The sequence below is a fragment of the Saimiri boliviensis genome, chromosome 9, assembly GCF_048565385.1.
Source record: "Saimiri boliviensis isolate mSaiBol1 chromosome 9, mSaiBol1.pri, whole genome shotgun sequence".
In the NCBI taxonomy this organism is placed as follows: domain Eukaryota; kingdom Metazoa; phylum Chordata; class Mammalia; order Primates; family Cebidae; genus Saimiri; species Saimiri boliviensis.
In genome coordinates this window covers 58255539-58275785 of record NC_133457.1, presented here as the reverse complement: position 1 = coordinate 58275785, position 20247 = coordinate 58255539, and the positions used below count along the sequence as shown (strand labels likewise).

The following is a 20247-nucleotide window of genomic DNA, read 5'->3' as shown; positions in this document are numbered from 1 at the left end:
ATTTTGCTGATTCCTTTTTCATTTTCTCATTTTCTGATAAAAATATTATCTACTCAGCCTTTTTATCTATCAGCTATTTTTTCTTCTGTAGATCAGTTGCCTTCTCATTTTTGTATATAATATATTGAGTATGCATTTCTCTGTCTGCTCATGGTAAAAATATAAACATGTTATACATCCTCTAGTTTTGAATTAAGAAATATGAAGCAGAGGATGCTATAGTTAAGTCATTTTAGGCCTTTAGATAAATTAGTAGATGGCCTAAATAGTTGAATTTTGTAAAAGCCCAGTAGCACATCTTCTGTGGAGATGCACTAAGATACCAAGTATACTGTTAGTTGGATGATGAAATGACTTAATCTTGTTGCCTTGGTTACTTTCTTTTGTCTGTTGTAGATCAAACAAGATGTAATGTATGGATCTTAGATGGAGACCTGTATCACAAAGGCCTCCTTAAATTTTCGCTGGATGCCATGTCTCTGAAGGATACTCTAGTTATGCTGGTTGTTGACATGTCAAAGCCTTGGACTGCTTTGGATTCTTTACAAAAATGGGCAAGTGTTGTTAGAGAACATGTTGACAAACTGAAAATTCCTCCTGAAGAAATGAAACAAATGGAACAAAAGTGTAAGTAGTCTAGAAGTAGTAGTGTAGGTTTGAAATACAAAGTGTCTTAGCTAACTTTAATCTTTAGGAATTTTTTACTGTGAAAAAAGGTTTAATGAAGCAAGCATACTATAACTACTTTTTTTTTTTTTGGACACAGAGTCTTACTCTGTTGCCCAGGCTGGAGTGCAGTGGTGCGATCTTGGCTCACTGCAACCTCCTCCACCTCTCAGGTTCAAAGTGATTCTCCTGCCTCAGCCTCCTGAGTAGCTAGTATTACAGGTACTTGGCACCATGCCCAGCTAATTTTTGTATTTTTAGTAGAGATCAGGTTTCACCATGTTGGTTGGCCAAGCTGGTCTTGCACGCCTCACCTCAAGTGATCCACCCATCTCAGCCTTCCAAAGTGCTGGGATTACAGGTGTGAACCACCTTGCCCAGCCTGTAACCACTGTTTTTAAAATTCAGTTTAGATGGTGTGCTAGGTTTTAATATAGTTTCAAATTAGAAACATAAGACATAAAGGTAAACTGTTTAGTAGAGATGCCTTTTCTCCTTGCCAAAAGGCTGTGTGTGTACATTTTGGAAAGTAGCTTTGCAGGGTGAAAAAATGGAATCTTTCTTCAGCTGTTCATTTTCAGCAGTTTCATTTTTTTGATTAGTAATATTACTGACCTTGTCAAAATGAAATATGCCTAGAAATATGTTGACAGTATACATACAAAGATATTAAGATGATTTTATGATTTGCAAAGTACATATTTCATACATGCCCATGTGAATTGGAGATTTTTTTAATGGGAATTGTGAAAATAATATGGGTCATTTCTAACAGTTTGAAGCCAGTAACATTAAAAAAAATTTTTTTTTTAATTTTTGTGTCAGGGTTCCACACTGTTGCCCAGACTGAAGTTCAGTGGCATAATCTTGGCTCGCTGCAACCTCTGCCTCCCAGGCTCAAGCCATCCTCCCACCTCAGCCTCCTGAGTAGCTAGGACTACAGGCATGCACCACCATGCCTGGCTGATTTTTTAATTTTTTGTAGAGATGGAGTTTTGCCATGTTGCCCAGGCTGATCTTGAACTCCTGAGCTCAAGCCAGCTGCCTGCCTCAGCCTCCCAAACTGCTGAGATTACATGCATGAGCCACCATGCCCACCTGCCTGTAACATTTTTTAATGTCACTTAGAGTTCTTCATTTGCCAGTATTGTGCTTTGCATAAGAAAATACATAGTCAGCTGCTTTGTTATTATTCACTGACAGTAACTTTTAAAGAGAAATTGACAGCTTACTGGAATTTATATGTAAGTAAACAGTAAAAACTTAAAGTGTATGCACTAAATCATTGAAAAAGACATCTAAATGCTTTTATTTATTTATTTATTTTCTGTTTACTATTGCCTGTGGAGTTTTTTGTTGTTCTTTCCCTAAGTCCGGATTTATCCTAGAGTAGTAGTTCTCACTGTGGTTCCCTGGCCCAGCAGCACCAGTGTCAGTGTAGCCAGGAACATGTCAGAAATCGTTTTCACTCCCTATCCCAGGCTACTGAATTAGAAACTCTTGAGGGTGGAAACAGTAATCTGTGATGCAACAAGCCTCTGGGTGATTCTGGTGCATGAAAAAATTTTAAAGCCACTGTTAGATTATAGCCTCTGATCTTAAGGGTTGTAGTCACCAGGGCTGCTAAGGGTACACACAGACCCCTGTGTTTCTGGAGGAACTGTGTCCAGCTGTTCAGGATTCCCTGTTCCTTGACCCCATGTAAGTTTAGAATACTTTTCCTCCATATGAGTTAGTCTTCATGATCCAGAGATCTGGCTTATAGTTAGTTGAAGAGAAAACACCCATTTTCTTCTAGGTAAGTAATAAATGTACATTCTTTGTTTTTAAGAATTGAAAATAGGCCGGGCGTGGTGGCTCACACCTGTAGTCCCAGCACTTTGGGAGGCCAAGGTGGGCAGATCACAAGGTCAGGAGTTCAAGACCAGCCTGGCCAATATGGTGAAACCCCATCTCTACTGAAAATACAAAAATTAGCTGGGCATGGTGGCGGGGCCTGTAGTCCCAGCTACTCGGGAGGCTGAGGCAGAAGAATCGCTTGAACCCAGGAGGCGGAGGTTGCAGTGAGCTGAGATTGTGCCACTATATTCCAGCCTGGGTGACAGAGTGAGACTCCGTCTCAAAAACAGAAAACAAAAACCTTGAAAATAGCCAGTCACAGTGGCTCACCCCTGTAATCCCAACACTTTTGGATGCTGAGGTGAGAGGATTGCTTGAGTCCAGAATTTGAGACCGACCTGGGCCACATAGTGAGACACCATCTCTACAAAAATAAAAAATTATCCAGATGTGTTGACACATACTTGTAGCTACTCAGGAAGCTGAGCAAGATCACTTGGGTCAAGGCTACAGTGAGCCACGATTGCACCACTGCGCTCCAGCATGGGTAACAGAGCAAGACTGTGTCTCAAAAAAAAGAAAGACTACTTTTGTGTATTTTTCCCAGTATTTTTTATTTTTAAGCTGAAATCATACTTTAGCCTTATTTTATTTATATCTCTTTTAATGTTATTATTTCCTACAACGTTGAATATCCTTTGAAAACTTAACATTTTATGGTTGTGTATAATTTTCCCTCATATACTATTTTAATCCTGTGCTATGGACAGTTTGTTTCCAGATTTGTTTTGCTTTTAAACATGAAGAAAAGAGTTATATGGAACTCAACTATGTGTGTGCATCACCGATTGTGCCCTTAAGAAACCCTAGGAGAGTACTGAGTCAAAGCATACATTTTCAAGTCTCTTGATACATTCACATTTACTTTATATTTTTTAGGGACCGTTTTGACAACCTTGCAAAAACTCCTAGAAACTGAGCAGTGTTGGTAATATTTCATTAAGTTGTGCCAGGGTTACAGAATGAATGAGTATGGCCCAAGATTGAGCCTAGGTAAAAAAGGAGAGACCGAGTAAAGGGTTTAGTGAGAGGAAGTTAGTATTAGAAAATCATCTAGACTGTCTTTTAAGTTGTGGGCTTTTTTCCTCCCACATTTATTTTTCTTTTATCCATACGGTAGCCTTTGCGTATCAGAGAAGGTAGAGAGACAAAACTACTTGTGACTTGACCAAAATATATTTCATAAATTGAGCCAGGTCTAGATAGAATCCTACTTTGTAGAGCCATCCCATGCAGTAGTAGTATTCTGCTCCTAATTATTAATGTGGGTCCAGTGTTTGTATATTTTCTTTGAAATAGGCTTCTCAAACTCTTTTTGTTCCTTCACTTATACAAGACTAAGTATAAATTCAAGTAAATTTTATCTTTAGATTATGGCAAGAAAAGTTACCTGCTGAAATAAAGTAATTTCTAATCTGTGTTTACTTCTATTTTCAGTGATTAGAGACTTCCAAGAATATGTAGAGCCAGGAGAAGACTTCCCAGCTTCTCCCCAGAGAAGAAATACTACATCACAAGAAGACAAAGATGACAGTGTAGTTTTACCTCTGGGTGCGGATACACTTACACATAACTTGGGCATTCCAGTACTAGTAGTTTGCACAAAGGTTAGTTTGCTTCCTAGAGATTATGCTACTTATGTTCACTGAGGTTGAACAACTGTTTTGTTTTTCAGGTTTTTTGGAGTTAACACGTTAGTTCTCCTAGATAATTTTTAACGAACAAATAATAGTTTAAGTATTTAATGATATTAACATGTTGTTTTTGTGGTCTTAATTATAGTTTCTTTGAAAGAAAATGTAATTTCAAATACTTAGGATTTAATTTCATTTTCATAATTCCAGTTGAACGTCATTGTATGATTAATCAGTTTAGTAGAAATAATTATAGGTAAAATGATAGTTTATTGGTTTTTATAAAATTATTATTTTTTTCTGTCTTGATTGAGTTATATAAAATTATTTTTCGGGCCGGGCATGGTGGCTCACTCCTGTAATCCCAGCACTTTGGGAGACCAAGGCGGATGGATCACAAGGTCAAGAGATCGAGAGCATCCTGGTCAACATGGTGAAACCCCGTCTCTACTAAAAATACAAAAAAATTAGCTGGGCATGGTAGTGCGTGCCTGTAATCCCAGCTTCTCAGGAGGCTGAGGCAGGAGAATTGCCTGAACCCAGGAGGCAGAGGTTGCGGTGAGCCGAGATAGCACCATTGCGCTCCAGCCTGGGTAACAAGAGCGAAACTCCGTCTCCAAAAAAAAAAAAAATTATTTTTAGACATTAAATTTCTTTTTTTGAGGCGGAGTTTTGCTCTTGTTGCCCAGGCTGGGCAATGGCACCATCTTGGCTCACTACAACCTCTGCCTCCCAGGTTCAAGCAATTCTCCTGCCTCAGCCTCCCCAGTAGCTGGAATTACAGGCTCCCACCACTGCTATTGAGTAATTTTTTGTATTTTTAGTAGAGACAGGGTTTTACCATCTTGGCCAGGTTGGTCTTGAATTCCTGCCCTCAGGTGATCCACCTGCCTTGGCCTCCCAAAGTGCTGGGATTACAGGTGTGAGCCACAGTGCCCAGCCTCAACGTTAAAATTTTGTATATTCTCTATTATCAGAGGATTATGTACTTCAAATCAACTTTTAAACACGTAGCAGCACTCATTGTTGACATGCAGTTATGAAGGGTTTCTGTTTTTGTTTTGTGGGGTTTTTGTTTTGTTTTGTTTTGAGATGGAGTCTCGATCTGTTGCCCAGGCAGGAGTGTAGTAGCGTGATCTCCACTTACTTCAGCCTCTGCCTCCCAGGTTCAAGTGATTGTCTTGCCTCAATCTCCTGAGTAGCTGGGAGGCGCCCAGCTAATTGTTGTGGTTTTAATAGAGATGGGGTTTCACCATATTGGCCAGGCTGGTCTCAAACACATGACCTTGTGATCCACCTGCCTTGGCCTCCCAGAGTGCTGGGATTACAGCCTGAGCCACCGTGCTTGGCCTTAGGGTTTCTGTTTTTTTAAAGAGGTTCTGATAGGATCACTATTATCAAAATTATATTATTGATTATTTCACTGAATATGTTTTGCAATAAAATTAAGTTTCCTTTAAAAATAATTAATTGATCAAGTTCATCTTCTCCCCACTTGGTCCTAAGTAGTGTGTTTTTACCATTTGTAAGTCATACCATTTGTAAGTCATGGAGTAGTTAAGAGAATGATAGCATAGCACATAAGTCCTTTTGAGACCTGAAATTACTAATGCTTTTTAGTAATCAGTAAAACTTGCACATATAATAATTAGAGGAGGGTAAAGAATTTATTCATTGTTGGAGTAAAGTTGATGAAAAAATTTAAAACGTAGCTTAGGTTTTACTTTACTACAAAAATTATTCATAACAAAGTCATGGAGTGACAGCATTTAAATTAAGTTACAGTCTGCTATCTGCTTTCAAATGGTGGTTCTGGTATAGTTAATTGTTACATATACCTTTTCTGTAAAATGCTATCTTAAAATCTCACACTGAAATCCTTCTGTGTGATTTGTTTATATTTTGTTTTGGTTGGTAAAGAGCTGTTTATTGGAAGTTGGTTCCGTTTTATAAAAGCACTGCTTGTGTTAGAAAAGCAGTCTTATTTTCCAAAAGAAAAATGTTAAGCCTAAAGGGTCCGGAGTCAGCATCAAATGAGTCATAGAGTCATAACATTTTCAAACCAGAAGAGATCATCTACTGTATTTTACAAAATCTAAGACACCATCAGATATATTTCAGTTTATGAACTTTGAAAATGTGTAGGGAGATGGGGAAATGTGTGTCTCCCAAGGGAGAGAAGTATGGTGGTTCAATGGCATCAATTTAAAGCCTCTGGAAATGGAGATTTCAGAGAGACTTAAGTTTCTTAAGTCCTTTGATTTCAGTTAAAGTATTTTTATTTAATACTAAACCACCATGCTTTGCCAAAAGTTTCATTAAGTCAAAGTATAATAATTATTTTTAATCATTTGAAATTACTGTCAGTATTTGATGAAATGGGCAATGAAATGCTTATCATAATTATATAATGAGTGTCTGATCTGTATATATGTTGCCCAGCTAGCCTTGAACTCCTAGGCTCAATCCTCCTGCCTCACCCTCCAAAGCAGTACAGGCGCATACCACTGCACCCTGTTAGGTTTTTTTCCCCTATGTATGTGTGTGTGTGTATATATGAAATATATATGTATATGTGTGTCTATATGAATCCCTATGTTGCATATATATATGCATATATATGTAACAAAAAAATTACATAGCAGATTTGACCCCAGACTGATACTAGGTGTAATGACCATTATTAAATGTTTATTTTTGTATTTTACACCTGCAATTCAGAAGGGTTTTAGTGAAATTATTTGGATGTCATGATGTTTGAACATGCCTTCTTTGTATTTTTCTTAACATTTTTCTGTAGCAAGCAGAATTGAGAATTGTCTTATTGATTGTACAGGCGGCATTTCAAAAATCACTTGTATATAATTTCCTTATTGTATAATTGGTGAGATTGTAATAAGAGTGAATAAAAGCACCAGAAAAAAAAACTAAGGTCATTTGTGAATTACCAAATGCAGAAACTAAGAAGAAATGGTGAAAAGTAGAGCCTCCCTGGATATGCAGAAGTGTTTTATAAAACTAGAATAGATGTTAGATCTTTAAAAACTTTGTTCTAGGCTGTAAGTAGTTGAGTTAGTAAGTATTTAGTACAAGCTAGGCTTGTTATTCTTCTTTCTGTTGTGTACTAAAACTTTTTCTTTGGTGTTCTGACCAGATTTAATGTTTAACGTAGAAGTTAATGCTTTTTAATAAGATAAAATTATCTGTTAGTCTTTCCAATTAAAAGTTCATAGAATACTTGATATTCTTGGTCCTACTGTTCATTCACCATATCAAAGTGGTACTTTTTTTTTTTTTCAAACCTCCCCACCCCTCCCAGCGTGGTACTTTTGTGATGTTCCCCTATCCAGAATTGAACTGTTCAGATTACTATATTTCATTTTGATTATTTTAAATATGTTGTTTTTAATTATTTTAACTTAACAGTGTGATGCTATTAGTGTATTGGAGAAAGAACATGACTACAGAGATGAACATTTTGATTTTATTCAGTCACATATCCGGAAGTTTTGTTTACAGTGTATCCTTTTAAGTACATTTATTGATTAAGTGTACAACCTTACCTGTGTTGTTTTTTTTTAAGTTAAAATAATTAAATTGATGGACTTGAGAAAGTCTGTAAACATTTCTTCTTCTGTCTCTGGTTGGAAATTTCATTTTAGGTCCCAAGTTATTTATATTTGGATGTTTTGAGATAGGCAAATATTGAAGTATATTACTTTGATTTGCTGTGTTTAAAGTATGCTTAAGAAAAATAATTATCAATTATATATGGAAAAGTCTCAGCTGTGGTTATGAACATATCTGATTTAATAACGCTATTTATTGGTTGTGGATGGTAGAGCAAGATTGATATTTTGGTTTTTGTGTTTTCATGTTTAATTTGTTTAGTGTGTTATTTTCCCCACGTACAGCCTAACAGTGGTTTCAAAATCTGGCTCTGCCTATCTAAGACTTAGTGGATTAGAATGTCCCAAATGAAGCTGGAGAATCTATACTTTAGAAACCTTCCTGGGAAATCTATCGTAGAAAGTCTTGTTAATCTAGATTGCAAGGATTAGGTGAGCCAGTGAGTAAAAATTACAGCTGAAAGAGGGAGAAAATGAAGGTTATAAGTGAATGCTTTTTAGAGACTTTACTATTGAGAACTTGGTTACACCTTGAATACTCTGAAGCATAAACTCATCAACCCTCTTGGATCAGATATTTTGCAGCTGCGTTATCCAGCCAAAGCTTTTGAGTCTGAAAAGTAATGAAATGATATTAGGAATAGATAGTAATAAGTAATACACACATGTTTATAATGTCTGCAGTTTATAAATCATTTTCATTAGTGGGCATTTAATTTAAGGACCACTTAAAGAAAGCCTGAATAAGATGACACGGAGAGTTTCCCTTTCCCCTTTTTCCTTAAGTTCTTTTTTATGGGCCTTTCTCTTCTCATGTCAACAAATGGCTGAGTTGGTTGAGTTAAAGGGCACTTGTCTACATAATGTCTTCAAAAAGAAAAAGTGGGAGTAATTGTAGTGTAGGTATCTATAGCCTTCTTTTGTTATCTTTGGAGATTAGAAAATTTGAGAATAAAAAGTCTCTTTAATCATTTATTTAATTCTGTACTTAAAAATGTAAATACAGAAATGTCATCAGAAAGGAAGCTTTCTACTAAAATGGAGTCCGTTAGAGCCAGTTAATTTTAAAATAATACAAAATGGGAGAAGTCATCTCAAGATAATGAGATACGTATTTACAGTGACTGACAGTGAGTTCAAAGTCGTCTTTGTTAAATTTTTTTGTTGTTTGTTTTGTGTTTTTTAAAAGTAGTCTCGCTCTGTCATGCAGGCTGGAGTGCAATGGTGTGATCTTGGCTCACTGCAACCTCCACCTCCTGGGTTCAAGCTATTCTCATGTCTTAGCCTCCCAAGTGAGTAGCTGGGATTACAGGTGCTTGCCACCAGACCCGGCTAATTCATTTTAGTTTTTTTTGGTGGTGGTTGTTGTTTTTTGAGATAGAGTTTTGTTCTTGTTGCCCAGGCTGGAGTGCAGTGGCACGATCTTGGCTCACCGCAACCTCTGCCTCCCAGGTTCAAGTGATTTCTTCTGTCTCAGCCTCCCGAGTTGCTGTGATTACAGGCATGTGTCACCATGCTAGGTTAATTTTTCTTTTTTTTTTTTTTTTTTTTGAGACGGAGTTTCGCTCTTGTTACCCAGGCTGGAGTGCAATGGCGCGATCTCGGCTCACCGCAACCTCCACCTCCTGGGTTCAGGCAATTCTCTTGCCTCAGCCTCCTGAGTAGCTGGGATCACAGGCACGAGCCACCATGCCCAGCTAATTTTTTGTATTTTTAGTAGAGACAGGGTTTCACCATGTCGCCCAGGATGGTCTCGAACTCTCGACCTCATGATCCACCTGCCTCGGACTCCCAAAGTGCTGGGATTACAGGCTTGAGCCACCGCGCCCGGCAATTTTTCTTTTTGTATTTTTAGTAGAGACGGGGTTTCTCCACGTTGGTCAGGCTGGTCTCGAACTCCAGATTTCAGGTGATCCGCTGGTCTTAGCCTCCCAAAGTACTCGGATTATAGATGTGAGCCACCGTGCCTGGCAGCCCGGCTAATTTTTGTATTTTTAGTTGAGATGGGGTTTCGCCCATGTTGGCCAGGCTGGTGTCAAACTCCTGACCTTAAGTGATCCACGCACCTCGGCCTCCCAAAGTGCTTGGATTATAGGCGTGAGCCACTGTGTCCAGCCTTTATTTAATTAAATTTTTAATTGTAATATAAGTTTTTTGGTTATAGAAATCTTCCAGATTATCATAATTTAATTTGCATTGTGGAGAAGATCATTAATGCAAAGTTCATAAAGTTAAACTTTTACCTAAGTTTTTTTTTGTCTTTACCATGCTAAGGTTCATATCAAGGTAAGTTGTATTTAGCAGTACTGCTTTTAGGTTCATAAACCTCAGTCACGTCCCCAAAACTATGAGTATCCCAGTTAAGAAGTTAGACATACTCCCAGCATTTCCCCTTGGCCTAAGTCGCCATCTCCCATGGAGACACAGTGGCCAGTGCTAGAATGTGGGTGCTCATAGAATTTCTGATAGCCACTCTGAACACATCATCTGTCAGTGGTCACATTGTCTATGGATGTCTTACTATTTTCTTCCACTGTGTCTTTTGGATAAAAGGTCAGCGTTAGGCTCTGCTTTAATACATCTTCATGTGAGACTGTGTTATTTCAAGTTTGGTCATGAAATGTGCTTTTGCCTTAGGTTATTGCTGAAAGCCTCCTGATTGGTACCTGCAGACTCACCTCTCAATAATGGGTCTTTTTTGCCCTCTTCAGTGAGTCTCCTGAGCTTTATCCCTTAAGTTTTAATTTCTGGGTTCAGTAAAAACTACAAAGAGACACTGTTACACACCATTTTTGTTGAAAAGGCAAACAAAACAGTTGTTGATACATAATATCCCCTCCATGAATATTAGGAAAGTTAAAATCATAGAAATTATCCTTTCATGTGCTTTAAATGTAGAAGTAGTAGTGGTGTCAGTATTTCTAGATTTACCTTTACTTCTTGGCTTAATGAGAATTCTACCTTCCTAAGTTAAATTAATTATGTAAAAATTCTTTCATTGTAGCCTATATAAAGGTAGGTACTTGTAACTTTTGAAGTTTCTGATTACCATATAACATACCTTTGGAGTTATTTCTGAAAGTAAAATGCACATAGATATAAATGCTAAGCTGAAAACACGGAATTTTATATTTGTCCATGACATTTGTCCAGAATTTTCTTTAACCATATTGTTCAGATGGTGCAGCACTTATTTACACTTCAGTAAAAGAAAACAAAAATATAGACTTAGTATATAAATACATCGTTCAGAAACTATATGGATTTCCCTATAAGATTCCTGCTGTTGTTGTGGAAAAGGATGCAGTATTTATGTAAGTGGACTCTTAAATATATAATTTTATCATGTATTATTGCTACGATTTGATGGTGAATCATTATTTTCGGTTTTGAGATAGGAACAATAAACCTTTCCATGATGAATAAGTGAGCATCTCTCTGTTCCTAGATTGTTTTTTATGTATAACCTGTCTTGATTTATCTATTGTTGCCTTTTAGATTTACTGCTGGCCCAGCCCTTTTTCAAACGTTTTACTATTATAGCTAAATTGTCTACTGGGTGCATATATTAGTGCATTGTATCTACTTATTCTTTAATTGATTATGATACATAAATGACCAAATTTCTGATCTGGACATGATTTTTAAAAGTTACCTGGCCAGGCACAATGGCTCACGCTTGTAATCCTAGCATTTTGGGAAGCCAAGGCGAGCAGATCACCTGAGGTCAAGAGCTCGAGATCAGCGTGGCCAACATGGCGAAACCCGCTCTCTACTAAAAAATACAAAAATTGGCCGGGCGCGGTGGCTCAAGCCTGTAATCCCAGCACTTTGGGAGGCCGAGGCGGGTGGATCACGAGGTCAAGAGATCGAGACCATCCTGGTCAACATGGTGAAACCCCGTCTCTACTAAAAATACAAAAAATTAGCTGGGTGTGGTGGTGCGTGCCTCTAATCCCAGCTACTCAGGAGGCTGAGGCAGGAGAATTGCCTGACCCCATGAGGCGGAGGTTGCGGTGAGCCGAGATCGCGCCATTGCACTCCAGCCTGGGCAACAAGAGCGAAACTCTGTCTCAAAAAAAAAAAAAAATTAGCTGGGATGTATGTGGTGGTGCACGCCTGTGGTCCCAGCTAGTCTGGAGGCTGAGGCACGAGAATTACTTGAACCTGGGAGGCAGAGGTTAGCAGTGAGCCAAAATTGCGCCACTGCACTCCAGCCTGGGTGACAGAATGAGGCACTGTTTTCAAAAAAAAAAACCTGAATAGTCCACATGCAGTGGCTCATGCCTAAAATCCCAGCACTTTAGGAGGCTGAGGCGGAAGGATTGCTTGAGCTCAGGAGCTCAAGACTAGCCTGAGCAACATCATGAGACCTCATCTCTACCAAAAATTTAAAAATCAGCCAGGTATGGTGGTATGGACCTGTGGTTTCAGCTACTTGGGAGGCTGAGGTGGGAGGATCACTTGAGCCCGGAGACCAAGGCTGCAATGAGCCATGGTTGAGCCACTGTACTCCAACCTGGGCAACAGAGCAAGACTCTGTCTCAAAAAAAAAAAAGTACCTATATAAAACTGGGAGATAGTAGGTTACTGCCCCCCCCAACAAGTTAAAACTAATGACGTTTTTAAGATAAGAATATTGGGACAGGGTCTCACTTCCGTCACCTATCCTACAGCACAGTGACTTAATCTCAGCTCACTTTAGCCTCCACCTCCCGGGCTCAAGCAATTCTCCTGTCTCAGCCTCCCAAGTAGCTGGGACTACAGGTGCATGCCACCGTGCACACCCAGCTAATTTTTTTCTTTTCTATTTTTTGTAGAGATGGAGTTTTGTCGTGTTGCCAGGCTTTCATTTTAAGTAGAAATTAGCAAAACGTGACATCATAATAAAAAGCTAATTTGTTTTCCATAATTGTTCAGATTGACTTCATAAAAATGTGCCTTTTACATGGTCTTGGACTGAATGAAACAAATGGCTGTACAAATGCTTGAGAATTTATCCTATGTATTTCTTTCTAGTCCAGCAGGGTGGGATAATGATAAGAAAATAGGAATATTACATGAAAATTTTCAAACATTAAAAGCAGAAGATAATTTTGAAGACATCATAACTAAACCACCTGTTCGAAAGGTAACCATTTTAGTAAATAATCTCAATAGATAGACTTTAGACTAAACTGAGGGGAAGTCTGTACTTTCAGATTGAAGGTATGAAGGCAAGAATGTCCTTTGCCATCTGGAGGCTTTCTAAGTATAATTTGGGTGTGTTTCTAATGTACAGTTTACATAAAGGATTTGTTTTAGCAAAATATAAATCAGCTATTCAGCTAATTAAATCTTAGTCCTTGGCATATTGATAATAGCACTTGTTAGTACATAGTGCCTTGGAAATCATAGATTGGCATGAATGAATATGTGGCTCTTATAGAGTTTGAATAGGTAGAAGCTGTGAACTTGCAAACGTAGAATTTGGTCGAGAGCCAAGAAAACATTGCTGGAATAATTCTCATGGTTCTATCTATTGGGGCAGATCTTGGATCTTCTCTGCAGTTAGTTACTCACTTTAGCTCACAGCTATCCAGGAACTTCCAGTTTTCTATATTCAGCTTTAGTCTTGACTATACCATATCAATCTATTAAATCAGGTCCCAGTAGATACACTGCTTTCCTATGTCTTGATTTCATGTTAAGCAGTGTATAGTGTTCTATAGATAGAGATGTTTCTGAAGAGCTCTATAAAATGAATATTTGCATAAATAAATTGAATATCCCTAATTTAAAAATCCAAAATGGTCAAAAATCTGAAACACTTTGAGCACCATCATGACTCTCAGAAGAAAATGCTTATTGAAACATTTTGGATTTTCAGATTAAGGATGCTGAACTGATAGGTATTAATATAAATATTCAGCTATCTGAAATGCTTCCACATCTGGTCCCAAGTGTTTTGGCTAACAGATACCTAACCTGTAGTACTTCTTACTCACTGACTTTAATCTTGATATATATATCAAGAAAAAATAATTTTGATTTAACATATAAGACTTTTAAGAATCTAAACTTTCGGCCGGGCGCGGTGGCTCAAGCCTGTAATCCTAGCACTTTGGGAGGCCGAGGCGGGTGGATCACGAGGTCGAAAGATCGAGACCATCCTGGTCAACATGGTGAAACCCCGTCTCTACTAAAAATACAAAAAAACTAGCTGGGCGTGGTGGTGCATGCCTGTAATCCCAGCTACTGAGGAGGCTGAGGCAGGAGAATTGCCTGAGCCCAGGAGGCGGAGGTTGCGGTGAGCCGAGATCGCGCCATTGCACTCCAGCCTGGGTAACAAGAGCGAAACTCCATCTCAAAAAAAAAAAAAAAAAGAATCTAAACTTTCATAACAGAAAACATCCATCTTCTGTTTGTGGGTTACTGTTAGTAATAAGAAAAGGTCAAATGAAAAATCAGTTGGTGTGATATTTGGTCTAGATGTCTATGAAAAGAAATGCATACATAAAAATGAAATAACAAAAATATTTCCCATTCTTTTACCAACAGATATGCTGCTTTGTCTTTTCCTTTTCTCGTTCCACAAATATTTATTGAGCATCACTTTAGGCCCTATTTAGGTTCTAAGTGCTAAATGGGAAGGAGGGTGATATGTATAATAAACCAATACATAGATCATCTGTCAAGTAGTGATAAGTGCTACAGAAATAAAGCAGGGTGTAGGGAGAGTGAGCGAGAGGACTGGGCTGAGGAATGCTGTTTATGAACGATGTGGGAAGGTCTTTGATGTAAGACGGGAGAATGCTGAAGGCAGAAGGAACTAAAAGTCCACATGCCCTGAGGAAGAAATGTATGGGGAAGACAGGCAGGGAAGAGCTGTGAGGAAGGATAGAGTGCTGGGAGATGAGAGGCAGAGTTGAGTTATTGTGGGTTCTTATCATTAGGCTACGAAAGGACTTTTGGTTTCATTCTGAGTTAGATGGAAAGCAATTGAGAGTTTGAGCAGAGGAGTGATATAATCTGACTTAACCTTTTAAAAGAATCACTCTGGCTCCTGGGAAAAAAATAGATTGGGTATGTGTTTTACAGCAAGAATAGAAGCAGGAGACTTTTGCAGTTCTTTTTCCTAATTACTCAGCTTAGAGAAGAGCCATTATATTTTTATTTCAGAGAAGCAAGGGACAAGTTGCATTTCACTTAACTAGGATATTACTGGTCCTTTTAAAACACCCTAACTGCTTTTTAGCAAATTTATAAACATAATTAATATGCTTGTGGCTCTAAGATTATGCTGTTCAATACAGTAGCCACTTGCCTTATGTGGCTTTTAAATGTAAAAATAAATCAAATTAAAAATTCAGTTCCTCTTTTACGGTAGCCACATTTCAAGAGCTCAGTAGCCACTGGTGGCTAGTGACTGTCATATTGAACAGCACAGATACAGAACATTTCAAGAATTGTAGCTAGTTACCAAACAGCTCTGCTGGAGGCCTTGGGTAGGGTAGCTCACTCATGTGCATATAAATACCGTATAGGAAATGTTCAAATTCTTGAACTGTTTTTTAATTAGTTTAATCTAGAGAATAACTTATTAATGGCATTAGCATGATATATTAAACTTATGCATTGCTCATTTCAGTTTGTACATGAGAAAGAAATTATGGCAGAAGATGATCAAGTGTTTCTTATGAAGCTACAGGTATGAAATTATATCAGAAGCAGACTTGGTATGGTTAATGAGTAAACTGTTCTCATGTGCATTTTCTTTAAAAATACACTGGTATATGCTGTGAATGTCTAAACTAGGATTCTTTTGCGTTTTTTTTTCAGTCCCTTTTAGCAAAGCAACCACCAACTGCAGCTGGAAGGCCTGTGGTCAGTATTACAAATTTTAACTAAATTGTTAAAATGCAGTACATACTGTTTTAGTTCTTTTTTCTTAATTATATACATATCTCAAATAGGTGTGCTTTGGTATAAACTTGAATTCAGAATTCTCTAATTTGTGAGATTTTAAAAGTGTAAAGATCTATTTGTAACGTTTGTTGTGTGTCAATACTCAGGCATTTGTGTGTCATTTTACAAATCCTCACAACCGTCTTATAAGTCAGGACTGTTACTAGCCCCATTTTGCAAATGAGGAAATGGGAGTCTTAGGGAGGACACTGTGGCTTGCCTGAGATTATAAAGCTAGTAGAATACAAGTCCAGATTGGAAACCAAATCTGACTCCCAAGCTTATACTCATAACTGTACATCATCACTCAGTATGTTCTTTATTTTCTATGAAAGGGAAAATTCGTATTCTAAAATGTGATAGGCCTCTGTCTGGCATTCTCTAATAATGAGGACAGGATTGCTAACAGTTTTGTCAATGGCTTGCAGTGTAAAAGCACCAGTAGAACAGTGAAAATTTCAGGTTTTTATAATTGCCTTTTCCTATTTTTACATAGGATGCCTCACCAAGAGTCCCAGGAGGCTCCCCTCGAACGCCAAATAGATCTGTGTCATCCAATGTTGCCAGCGTGTCACCCATCCCTGCTGGGTCAAAAAAAATTGATCCAAACATGAAAGGTACATCTCTTTCTAGGAGATAACCAGACAATACATTTTACAGTAGAAAGAATCTATCTAAAATTCCACCTTTTACCATAACTATTTTCATTCTTGTGCAAACCTTCTAGGCTTTGTCTCTGTGGATATGTAATCTCATAGTTAACTAGATTGTAAACCATTTTACAGTGTATTTGTGATGTATTATCATTTCCATGATAAAAGTTTTGTTGGCCGGGCGCAGTGGCTCAAGCCTGTAATCCCAGCACTTTGGGAGGCCGAGGCGGGTGGATCACAAAGTCAAGAGATCGAGACCATCCTGGTCAACATGGTGAAACCCCGTCTCTACTAAAAATACAAAAAAAATAGCTGGGCATGGTGGTGCGTGCCTGTAATCCCAGCTACTCAGGAGGCTGAGGCAGGAGAATTGCCTGAACCCAGGAGGCGGAGGTTGTGGTGAGCCGAGATCGCGCCATTGCACTCCAGCCTGGGTAACAAGAGCGAAACTCCGTCTCAAAAAAAAAAAAAAAGTTTTGTTATATTTAATCACTTTCCTGATAGATCATTGAAGAAATTCATGTTTATACTATAATAGGTAATCTGCAATTAACATAAAGAAAAAACTATATACATAATAGTTATTTCTGTAGGAATAATTGTCGTAAGTAGGATTAGTAGGTCAAAGAGCTTATGTTTTTATGCCTTTGACAATATTTTTTTCAAATGGATTATTCAACTTTGCATGTCATCAACATTGAGTTTGCTATAACCTAATTAATATGCTTTAAATATTACCTAGTAAGAGTTATTTTCCCTAGTATTTTCCTTCTATTTGTGTTTCTCTTCTGTGATTTGTTTATTGCTATCTTTTGCCCATTTATTTCTGGGAACTTTACTGGTTTTCACATAGGATTCTATAACTTTTTTTTTTTTTTTGAGACGGAGTTTTACTCTTGTTACCCAGGCTAGAGTACAATGGCGCGATCTCGGCTCACCGCAACCTCCGCCTCCTGGGTTCAGGCAGTTCTCCTGCCTCAGCCTCCCGAGTAGCTGGGATTACAGGCACGCGCCACCATGCCCAGCTAATGTTTTATATTTTTAGTAGAGACGGAGTTTCACCATGTTGACCAGGATGGTCTCTATCTCTTGACCTCGTGATCCACCCGCCTCGGCCTCCCAAAGTGCTGGGATTACAGGCTTGAGCCACCGCGCCCGGCATGGATTCTATAACTTTTCGTAATATTTGAGGCAATTTCTCAACAATTCTATTTTTGAAGAATCCTTTTCAAATGGGAGATATATATTAGTATATAACATACTTTTGTTTAAAATACGTTTGGCCTTTTAAAATTAACATTCTCATTTTTAAATAAGTACTTTACACTCTTAAAGTTCACTCATTTTGTTTTATATATAAGTGGAGAAATTAGCATCAAAAGATCAAACTAGACTTGAATTTGCAATATAAAACTCTTAAATTTTAAGTTTATTCATTTTCTTAAGTTTATTCATTTTTTTAAGTTTATTCATTTCAAGTGATTAATAATAATTTATGGGAAAGTCTTATGTTTTGACTAAAGCATTTTGTTTTTTTGTTTTTTATAGCTGGAGCTACAAGTGAAGGTGTCCTGGCAAATTTCTTCAACAGTTTATTGAGTAAAAAGACGGGCTCTCCAGGAGGCGCTGGTGTGAGTGGTGGTAGCCCTGCAGGTGGGGCTGGAGGTGGAAGCAGTGGTTTACCACCATCTGCCAAAAAGTCAGGTATACTTAATGGGAGCAAGTCGCTTTTTAAAAATAACAGTTTTATTGAGATACAATGAAGTTCACTCATGTAAAGTGTATACTTCTGTGGTTTTAGTATCTTTACAAAGTTGGGTAGACTATCACCGTAATCTGATTTTAGAACATTTTTATCTCCCCAAAAGAAACCTTGAACTTTATCTTTTTCCTCTACAGATTTGCCTATCTGGACATTTCATGGAAATGGAGTTATACAATGTATGGCCTTTTTTTTTTTATGACGGGGTTTCTCCATGTTGGTCGGGGTGGTCTCGAACTCCCAACCTCAAGTGATCTGCCCGCCTCAGCCTCCCAAAGTGCCGAGATTACAAGTGTGAGCCACCACCCCCAGCTCAATGTTTGTCTTTAACAAATGTTTCTGAGGGTCATACATGTTGTAATATGTATCAGTATTTTATTTATTTATTTATTGAGACAGAGTCTGGCTCTGTTGCTCAGGCTGTAGTGCAGTGGTGTGATCTCAGCCCACTGTAGCCTCTGCCTCCGGGGTTCAAGTGAGTCTCGTGCCTCAGCCTTCCAAGTAGCTGGGGTTATAGGTACCCGCTACCACGCATGGCCAATTTTTGTAATTTTAGTGGAGATAGTGTTTCACCGTGTTGGCCAGGCTGGTCTTGAACTCCTGGCCTCAAGTGATCCACCCACCTCAGCCTCTCAAAGTGCTTGCTAGGACTACAGGCATGAGCCACCGTGCCTGGCCTACATTCCTTAATTGCTGAATAATATTTTATTATATGGCTATACCACATTTCATTTATTCATTCACTAGATGATAGACATCTGAGTTTCATTTGCTTTTTGACTAATATTAATATAGTGCTGCTTTGAACATCCAATTTTGTGTGAATACAAGTTTGTAATCCTCTTCGGTAAATACCTAAGTGGAATTACTGGGTCATGTAGTAACTCTGTTTAAACAAAGGTTTTGAAGAACTGCTGAAGTGTTTTCCCAAATGCTGTCTGTGCCATTTTAAATTGTCACTGGCAGGTTAGGAGATTTCCAGTTTCTTCATATCCTTGCCACATTTTTATTGTCATCTGTTGTTACCACTCATTGACCTCTCCAAATGCTAAATTTTTGTTGTATTTTCTATTTTACTGTTCTTATTGTCCCGTGCCCTAAAAAAAAAAAAAAACCTCTGTGACGTTAAATGATAGGTGCCAGTTTTACCTCCATTTGGTAACAGATCCATAATTTAAAATGAAGGAATTTGTTTTTTCTTGAAATTTTAATTATTTTTATCTATTTTTTAGACAGAGTCTCTGTTGCCTAGGCTGGGTTGCAGTGGTGTGATCTCAGCTCACTGTAACCACCAACTCTGGGGTCAAGCAGTTCTTCTGCCCCAGCCTCCCAAGTAGCTGGGATTACAGGTGTGCACCACCACACTCGGCTAATTTTTGTATTTTTAGTAGAGACAGGGTTTCACTCTGTTGGCCCGGCTGGTCTCGAATTCCTGATTTCAAATGATCCTCCCACCTCGACCTCCCAAAGTGCTGAGATTATAGGCATGAGCCACTGCGCCTGGCTTAAAGTTTTTAAATTAAGGGTCATTTATATAACTTGTGCTAAAGTTAATGAAAGTGTTAGCAATTTTTAAATGAAGAGATACTGGTAAAAACAATACTTTCACTTATATGTAAATCTTGTTTATTTTCTTTCTCTTCAATGTAGGCCAGAAGCCTGTCTTAGATGTTCATGCAGAACTAGACAGAATCACACGAAAACCAGTTACAGTTTCTCCCACAACACCTACATCTCCTACGGAAGGAGAAGCTTCTTGAAGATACCAAATAAAGCCATTTATTCAGTTTTCTGGGATAATGTAAACATGCCTCTGCCTTTTCCTTCAAAAATGGAATTAGAAAGCTGGAGTGCTTCTTCAGATGGACTAAATGTATGTCTTGTGTGTGTGTGTGTGGTTGCCCGTTTTTTAGAAGGAGCTATACAGAAGAAAAATTATTCTACATTATGTAGGATTGCTATTTGCATTGCCATTTTGCATAAGGAAGTAATTTTTGATTTTGAAAATCTCAAAACTTTAAGATCTGAAATACAACATGTGATCAATCATATTCTAA

At 38.1% G+C, this 20247-nt stretch overlaps 1 protein-coding gene across 1 annotated transcript in view; it reads left to right on the top strand.

The window, feature by feature from the left end:
* DYNC1LI1 (dynein cytoplasmic 1 light intermediate chain 1) overlaps nt 1-20022 on the top strand; it is a 43674-nt gene extending 23652 nt beyond the window's left edge. Inside the window, exons 4-13 of the mRNA XM_039461993.2 lie at nt 397-627; nt 4003-4172; nt 7626-7719; nt 11007-11142; nt 12848-12959; nt 15459-15518; nt 15650-15694; nt 16272-16392; nt 17977-18132; nt 19841-20022. Coding sequence (XP_039317927.1) covers nt 397-627; nt 4003-4172; nt 7626-7719; nt 11007-11142; nt 12848-12959; nt 15459-15518; nt 15650-15694; nt 16272-16392; nt 17977-18132; nt 19841-19950 — 1235 coding nt within the window. The 3' untranslated portion in view covers nt 19951-20022. The remainder of the gene's footprint in view (nt 1-396; nt 628-4002; nt 4173-7625; nt 7720-11006; nt 11143-12847; nt 12960-15458; nt 15519-15649; nt 15695-16271; nt 16393-17976; nt 18133-19840) is intronic.
* The last annotated feature ends 225 nt before the right edge of the window (nt 20023-20247 follow it).